Source organism: Aplysia californica, unplaced genomic scaffold, assembly GCF_000002075.1.
Source record: "Aplysia californica isolate F4 #8 unplaced genomic scaffold, AplCal3.0 scaffold00182, whole genome shotgun sequence".
Classification (NCBI taxonomy): Eukaryota; Metazoa; Mollusca; class Gastropoda; order Aplysiida; family Aplysiidae; genus Aplysia; species Aplysia californica.
The window spans coordinates 538828-547749 of NW_004797452.1; the positions used below are offsets into that span (position 1 = coordinate 538828).

Sequence of the window (8922 nt, forward strand, 5' to 3'; positions counted from 1 at the left end):
CCCAACTAGGCTAGACAACGTTGCTTTTCTAATGAAAATCGCGATTCATAATATATACGTTCGCAGTGCTGCACTTCCTGTGTTGGGAGTTGGGAACAGGCAAGCAAAGCAAAGGAAGCGAGACAAAAAACAACGTTCTCGACGACGCTGAAACGTAGCCTACCGGTTGTGAAGACACTTCAAGAAATCATACCCTCTTTGAATTAATCATGTATGGGATGTAATAACTAAGTATTTTGTGAAAATGTGTCTTAGGGAAGATTTTTAGGATAGACACTTAGATTTCTAAACCGTGTGTATTTTAAAAATTTTTGTCGGCATGAGAACTTACTTGTTGGCTGCTTATTATTCACCCTACCACTCTTTATTTTAATTCTTGCAAATATTGGTCTGTGTTTTTGACTGTTGTTGTGAAATTTATTTTAGATTTTAGGCCTATGTTGTTTGTTATAAAATGTATATTATTTATGGTAGATTTAGCGTTAATTGCGACAGAGTGACGCTGTGACAATTAACTCACTCACTTTCAGGATAACTGGGAAATGCCAGGCTTTCGGGACCATTTTCAAAACCTCGCTGTGAGCTTTATTTTGTGTACAGCATTGAACTTTTCCACAAAAATGACATTGAAACATAACAAATAAAAACAAATTTTTGTGATACAAAATTGCACACTTTCAACACAAAAGCACTGTGAATCACAGTGAACTGGCATGGATAGTGTGACAGGTCCACGACACTTGCTTCCAGTGACTACCATTTTTTTGGAACTGTACTGTACTGTGTAATTGAGATGTCTTATATTTATATTTTTTCAGGGTTACCGAAACAAAAACAAGGGATGACAAGGACAAAGATAAGAAAAAGGATGGCAAAGATAAGGAGGCCAAGGACAGAGGTCGTGATAAGAAGAGGCGTGGGGGCTCATCCAGTAGCGGATCAAGAAGCAGTTCGTAAGTTGCTGCACTGTTTTGAGTACATTTTTTTCCATGAATTTGGTGAAAATTCTGTTTTTTTTTACATATTTTGATACAAAGTTGTCAATATTTGGATTTTAGAAAATAGGCATCTTTATTAAAATGTTCTGTTTAGATAATATCACTTTCAATCTAGCTAAATAATCGATATATCAATCTATTTTTATTTTATACACATGATTCTTTACACTTACAGTCCGCTCTTTGGAGACCACAACAGTAACTTTCTGCTTATATTTTGACTAAATCCTGATCTATTGAATTTTTTATCCAATACCCATTATTAGCACTGAAAAACTATTTTTATTCGTTCTGTTGTGTTTTCTTTATTCTATTATCATGGGTCTCAATAGTCCGCTATTTAGCGGATTTCCGCTACCACCATTTCCTCCTCTGAATTCCGCTACCGCGACAGCGGGCCAATCAGAAAGAGAGTTGTTGGGAGCAGGGTGACTGCCAGGCGCCCAGGCCCCGGGAATTTTTTTTTAATCGTCGAGACCGGGAAAATACATAAAAGATCTCGAATGTTTGAAAACCAAATCCAATAACATCTTTAAGTTCATTTCTGCCGGTCGCGATTGTGATATTAATTCGGCTCTGAGAGTACGTTTCACGCGAATTGGCGGCAAGCGGAATTGTGTCACCAAGGCTCGACTGGAAAATCAAGGTCTGCTTTCGTTACCGTCCAGATATTTTTGTCAGTTATTGTCTGATGACGCAACATTTAATGTAACATGCAGGTTCGGCATTTCAAACATGGTGTCGCCATGAAAATAATCAATATTTGTCGCTATACTGTCACTGGGGGGGGGGCGCAACAACAAAAAAAAGAAAAGAAAGTTATACAAACGTCTTGTCAGGCTCGTCATTGTGACTGGTCAATGAACCTGCGCGTGCTCTGAGCGTTGCGAAGTTCAGGAATGGGGGGGGATTATTGATTTTTTTTTTTAAGACGGACGCACTCGGGGATAGGGGGAGGGCTGGACGCAACACCAGAGGACAAAAAAACTGAAACTGGAGGCAAATGTTTTAAATGTTTAGAATTTTGAAGTGTGCGTTGATGCTGGCCTTGTGTGAAATCGGGAACCATCATATCTTGTAAGCGTGTTATGGAACTTAGGGGCCTAAGTGTTCGCGTTCATTGGATTGGTGACAGTAAATTAGACCTGTTTTAGCTTTCTGTTCAAGATTCGTAGATTTACAGTATCACTGCATCTTGCCCTCCCCCAGTTTTTACACCTTTCACACTGAATAGGTCTACTTGGGCTATTCTACTCTACTTTGAGCATAAATGTTTGTCTTTCTCGTTTATTATAATACGGATTACTTCCCAAATAATAAATGTTCTAGGGGACATTTTATATGCTCCTGTGGGCCAATAAGCACGGGTATAAATAATATTAGATTAATATTATATAGGCCTTTATATATGATGTGAATCATGACAGTCGATATTCTGGTTCTAGGCTCAAAACAAGATTCATTTTTTTTAAAGTTTATATATATATATATACAGGCGAATATGATTAAGGGGAAATATAAATAAGTCGCACAAGACCCCAGCGCCACCACTTTCTGTACATGATTAAGATTGTAAATATTTGGTATGTGACTCTTACTTGAAATTATCTCCCAAACCCTAAATTTAGTAAAATTGGTGTGAAATAACCTTGCCTTGATAAATTGATGGTTTTTGTTTCAGCATTCTAGAGTTCAACAGTATAATAATAATGGGTGTTTCGCGAAAATGGGCTTCTGTGGCGATCACCCGTAAAGTTCCTCCTTTTTTAGAATTCCGAGTTGAGACCCATGATTATGAACACTGGTAATCAGCTAAATTAAGTTACAATAAATCATGTTCCCTGAAATTATGAAATGCTTCTTCAATCTTTGCTTGTATCTGGGACTGTAAAGCTTATGATAGTCTGAGTTGGTATCGAAGTAGGGTGTGCCATTTGAGTATATTATAAAATCGTTTCAACCATTGTCATGGTCATGTCCTAAGTTTTCTTTTTTGGTACCTGTGGGATATTGCTTTTCCAGGATTCTAGATAAAATCTAATTCAGCTGTCGTCAGCTAGGTCTTGTAAGCCTCTGTTAAAAGTTATCGGCAATGGCCTCATCGGAGCCCAATCGGTTATTGCTGGGACAAAGGCTCGTTGACAATGTGTAAAAAGTTAGAGAGGGGGGGGGTTACGCAGTGATATAAGCCTAGCTGCACACATGTGTAATGTTTCATGTACCCCTGTTCGTTGGTACTTGTGGCAAGGGAAACTACCCATGAATGAATACAGCTGGATTAGTCCCTTACTTCCCTTGCATTTCTGATTTAACAGGGATCTGATATAACTGGACTTTTTCTCTGGTCCTACCATCCCTGTTATATCAGGTTTCCACTGTACATAGTTACTGTGTTTTCTTCGGAAAGCATTTTTTTTTTCAGTATTTTATAGAGACACTGTTTGTAAGTCCACAATTTTCTTGGGCTTTTTTTTTCCCACTTTCAAGTCTGTTCTAAATCCATGCAATTTTGATGGTCCTGCTGTTGTTAATGAGTTGATGTTGGGAGTTCTTATTATTATGTTTGTTTGTTTTTTTAATTTGGCAGACACTATTAACACTATGTTTAGGCAAAATTGTTTTACTTACAACTTACACATGACATCTTTGTTTTTTAGCTCCAGAAGTGGCTCTCGCTCATCATCCTCTGGTAGCTCAAGCTCTGGCAGTTCAAGTTCAGGCAGTTCCTCACGCTCTGGGAGTTCGAGTTCCAGCCGCTCTTCCAGCTCTGACAGTAGCCGGAGCCGAGGCCGAGATCGCAAACAGAGAAATGAGTATGTTGTTAACTCAGTGAGCCTTGGTCCACAACATAATCGGAATATCGATTTCAGATTTCTTTTTTTTTTTTTAAAGATGACGAGCCAGTAATACAATGATTTTTGTAGAAACCTTTAGTTGTATGGTTTTTGTTACTGGAAACTGTTTTCAAAATATAACACAGCTGACTTATACAGCAAAAGTTAGTGATAACTGGAGTCAATTCAGAGCAGTGGTATAGGACGCTAAAGGTTAACAGCAATTTACGAGATGACTAATGATTTTCTCAATTGTCTCCTTGCTAGTTTTAGACAGAGAACTGGTTGGCCTTCAAGAATCAGCCAACATCTCAATTTGCGTAGCTTGACCCAAAATCGGCCAAACCTGGGGTAGCTCCTCCCGTTTAGCTCCATATCTATGTTAGTATGATTGTCTTTTGTTAATGTGCAGATCAGAAATAGACATAATATCATATTCAAATTATGCATCCGTTCCTGTTTAAGAGCAATCGTATTAATCTTCTATGTGGATAAAAATGCCTAAAATTGTTTATTTTGCTTGTTTTTCAGAACTCCTAAAAGGAAAAAGAGGAGCCCCACTCCCAAGCCTACGAAAGTACACATTGGCCGTCTCACAAGAAATGTAACAAAGGAACACATTCAGGAGATCTTCTCTTTGTATGGCACAATAAAAAATGTGGAGATGCAGATGGACAGAATTCACGCCCACTTCAATAGAGGTTTTGTGTACATAGACTACGACACTCCGGAAGAGGCTGCCAAAGCCATAAAATTTATGGATGGAGGTATTATTTCAAATTATAACCAATTTTTCTTTCATAACTTTAATTTAATTTTCACTTTCGGTACTGAAAAAGCAGGTATAGAAAGTTGACCTACTGTATATCATCTTGTTTAAGACACAGGTGGGCTGGAGAGCCTAATTTTTTAAAATATATATAAACTATATATTCACTTGATAACTATGTTCAACCACTTTCCAAAATATGATTCAACCTGAACAAAAGCTTTTTATGTTTTGTGTTTTACACCGCTCGCAACTGCATACAATCATATGAGTGTGCGGGGCACATTAAACATTTTCTGTTTAGTAGAAATTTTTTATTTTGCATTGGTGAGCAAAAGGTTTGCTTTTCTTTGCTTTTTTTAATGTGACTATTCAGCCAGTAGTGTATCCTAGCTTCATATTCTTAACTTTAAGTTCCTTTTGTTTCTCAGGTCAAATAGATGGGCAGGAAGTTACAGCGGCAGCTGTTCATGTTCAACGAAACCCTGTGCGTCCTCCACTTAGACGAAGCCCCATAAGGAGAGGAGGGCCTCCACCCAGATGGCGTGCTTCTCCATCTCGCTACAATCGTGATAGAAGGAGGTAAGTTTTTAGGCTTGGCAAATTCTGTTATTTTTTGCAGTGTCTTTGTATTGTTTTTGAACTGCTAAATGAAAAGTTAAAGATCAGTAGCAGGGGAAAAAAATAAGCGTGTTGTGTTTGTATCTCTACTGACGTTCTCTGGCTGGATCGCTTGTACCCCTTCCCCCCACATCCCCCCCAGACACATACATACACAGTCACAAGTCACATCTGTGCTGGCTGCCTGTCCGACCCCGACACACGCTAAGACATGGGTGAATGCTAATAATGCATGTGTTGATATGAAAGGAAGCCACTGATTGGTCCCAAAGAGCCGTTTGCCCTGGAAGCGACTTCGTTAAATACGAGCCTGCTCATGTATGTGTTCATTGAATCCGAGTTATTTTAATTGATTTTTATTCATATAAAAAAAACGGGGAACCCAACCCCTTTTGTTGAATCTAAGTTCGTTGAAACCGAGTTCTGCTGTGTCTCTGCCGAATTGGGTCAGCTTCAGGGATACAAAGTCTCCTTGAACCCCTTTTATCAGGACACCACCATCTTTGATCGGGGTTTGTTCAGGACTGTACAGCCGCCGTTTCTAACTATTATTATTTATTTCTTTGATTATATCATTGGTTATACCTTGAGTAAACCTTTCTACCTTATATCGCAGCTTCCACCCATCCAGTGTCTTAGTGTTGTCGCATTGGGTTTTTATTCTTTTATGGTTGGGTGTATTCTAAAGGTATTTGTTACTGATGTAGACTGCCTTGAATGTGAAGGAAATATTTGTTGTAATTTTCATAAAATATTAACATTACTTTTTTCACCTCCCCTTTGTAAAAGGTCACCCCCACGAAGAAGCCCTCCAAGAAGAAGGTCAAGGTCACCTACCGGTCGCAGGCGTCATAGCAGATCAAGCTCAAGTTCTTCGCGTTGATTTGGATGAAATTATGGTGTAAAGTGTTCTTGTGTGAGTGAGGTCTGGGATGGGATAGGGTGGGTTTGATTTTAATGTTGATTTATTCATCTAGAAAAAGGTTGGGCATGGATAACTCAAACACAATGGGGGGATGGGCAAATGTGTTTGACCCATCCATAGTTCGAGTTAACAGAATACCAAAAAATTAAAGAGATTTCAGTTGAGGAATGGGAAATTGATTTCCATTTTCCATGCCATGTTTGTGTTATCTGTGCCGGACTGTTTCTTTCTTTTTTTTCTTTTTTTTTTTCTTTTTCTTTCTTTTTCTTTTCTTTTTTTTTTTAAAATCATGTAAGAGCAGCTTATGGTTCAGCTTTTATGGGATAAGTGAAAGTTTTTCATATCTACTCAGAGGGCTATATAGACGCAGAGAGGAGAGGCTGGGAAGCTGCCAACCAACTATTTAGAAATCTTTTGTCTTCTGAATGATAATACGAAGCCGTAAGGTTTGAGTAACATTTTATTTTCGTAGGAAATGGGCCTATTAAATCAGTTTGTTCAAATAAAGGTAAATCGGATTAATTTTTAACTTGTCTAAGCACTCTTATATGGTATGCTGTGCTCAATAGCATGCTGCGGCATAAAAAGTACCTAACTAGTAGAGTCTTGGGGAAGATGTTTTAGTATGTGGAAATTGCAGTATCCCACTTAAAATGTTACTGTCCTTTTAATTTCATGATATAAATTCCTGTAATATTTAATATTGAACAGATATTATGAGCTCCAAATATCTTTTTTACTAGACTGAGTTGCAAAATACTTTTGGTTCATCGACTTACAGTACTGCCTTCCATTGTTCAGTTTGTTTTGTTGGAGACAGAATCCATGTAATTGAACTTTGTATCACATCAACTTTTCATCATAAAGTTTGTTTCATTAAAACATGTGAATTTTACTGATGTCTGACTTTTTGCTTCTTTTTTTTCTTCTCCCATTTGTTTTTGTTGAAATGACATCAATGTCTTTGGAAAGTTGCTAAGGGTATGTAGCGGTATGTTGGGGAAAATTCGGCCACAGGGCAACTTCGGCAGCCTCAACCTAGACTTGGCTTTTGAGAATCATTTGACCCCTGTGTCGTGGAATTATCAACACTCACTTTTATTCGTCGCGCATTTGATTCTATGTTATAATAAAATTTGGGCTTCCTAGGCTTCCACTTGTTTCTATTTTTAGTCAAAAAGCTCAAGAAAACACCCATCCAAGTTCGGCCCTCCATTGCCGCGTACTTTTCGCTCTTGAAGGGAAAAAATTGGTACTTCACCCGTCATTTACTTCCTCATACACGCCTGTTTTCTTGCTTGAAATCTTGAAAATAATCATCAGTTAAATGAAACTTTGGTATCCTTGGGTTCATTTAAATCCGTCTAGAATTAGAAATATTGATATCATATGTGAATTTACATGAATTGTTTAAAGTGATGGGGTGAGATTTTAATGGTTTGTGCAAATTCGACAAAGCGAAATGGGGCAATTTCCACGTAGGCCTACCAGCTTCATAAGCAGAATCACCTTTAACAATCACTTTTCAGTTTAATCTTGTTTGTTAATTATCATTTTCATCTTAGGTCAAAATCCTTGACCAGTCAGATACAAACAAGCAGAAATTTAGACTTTGACTAGACTGCTCAACTGTCACATGTTAGGAGCTAAGTGTGTGTGTGTGCATGTATCATGTGAGGGCGTATCTACATGTGTGCGCACGCTCGTAGAGTGAGGGAGAGGGGGCGGCGAGGAAAGAGAAGTATAGGGGGGGAGAGAGAGCGATAGACAGAGAATTCAGCAGAGAAGAGTTAAGAGAGAGGGGGGGGGGGGGCACAATAAGTTGAATAAGAACCCAATACTGTTGAAGATATCCGCCCCCTGCCACATGCCCTATCGAAGTTTCCAAATGCGAGTGTCGAATTTGCGGCAACCCTTGTCAAAGTTGCCCCAAGCGAGGGTATGCCACAAAACAGTGATTAGTTGAAAATTCGGAATGCAAATAGAGTAAAGAACACAATAATCGAGGAGTAGAATGGCTGCTTTGCACTACTAGATCAAGATGGTCTGTGTTCTTTCATAAAGGCGGGAGCAGTATCGGTTACGGTACTTTTGTGGCACTACGTGAACCTGTCAAAGTTGCCCCAACCTACCCTAGAGTTTTTTAGTCTCTTAAAATCACATCGTTATAGAGCGGAAGGCATCATGTGAAAAAAAGAGTTTGACAAGGTATAAATGTGTCACAACATGGTAGAATCAGGCGCTCATCAGTTTGTAAGCATGGAGTTATTGGTTTCCATTAAGGCTCCTTCATTGACTTTCTTTTGATAAAAGGTACCCATCTATTTTGGATAGAAGTTGACATAGTTAGTTGCATGAAGTCTGCAGCTCAAATCGCAGTTCGCAAAAGAAGTACATGAGAAAACAAACTTTCATAATTGGAGCAACCCTCTCTAAACAGAAAACATGGCTAAACCAAATAAAATGCGGCGGTCCTGCAGATTTCACTTTAAGCACAGACTCCACTGTAGATCTATCTTTCATTTTGTTGCATGACATAAGCCTTTAAAAAATTATGATCCTCAGTGTTGAAAAGGTAGATCTAGTGCTTTATAAAAGGGTGACCTTATTTAGGCCACATATGGCCTAAATAAGCTAAACCCCCCTCCCTTACCTTATTTAGGCCACAGGTGGCCTAAATAAGCTAAACCCCCCTCCCTTACCTTATTTAGGCCACACCTGTGGCCTAATTATGCTAAAACCCCCTCCCTTACCTTATTTAGGCCACACCTGTGG

The 8922-nt window shown here is 38.7% G+C and overlaps 1 protein-coding gene across 1 annotated transcript; it reads left to right on the forward strand.

Annotated features, from left to right (window-relative positions):
- Window positions 1–80: 80 nt before the first annotated feature.
- On the forward strand, window positions 81–7046 carry LOC101854639 (RNA-binding protein with serine-rich domain 1). Its single transcript, XM_005098413.3, has 6 exons — window positions 81–211; window positions 819–953; window positions 3656–3811; window positions 4364–4599; window positions 5033–5183; window positions 6012–7046. Coding segments are annotated over exons 1-6 (774 nt in total). The 5' UTR covers window positions 81–209; the 3' UTR covers window positions 6106–7046.
- The last annotated feature ends 1876 nt before the right edge of the window (window positions 7047–8922 follow it).

Coding starts and splice junctions, on each gene's coding strand:
- LOC101854639 (XM_005098413.3), top strand. Junction 954..3,655: donor AGCGGATCAAGAAGCAGTTC/GTAAGTTGCTGC, acceptor TTTGTTTTTTAG/CTCCAGAAGTGGCTCTCGCT. Junction 3,812..4,363: donor GATCGCAAACAGAGAAATGA/GTATGTTGTTAA, acceptor CTTGTTTTTCAG/AACTCCTAAAAGGAAAAAGA.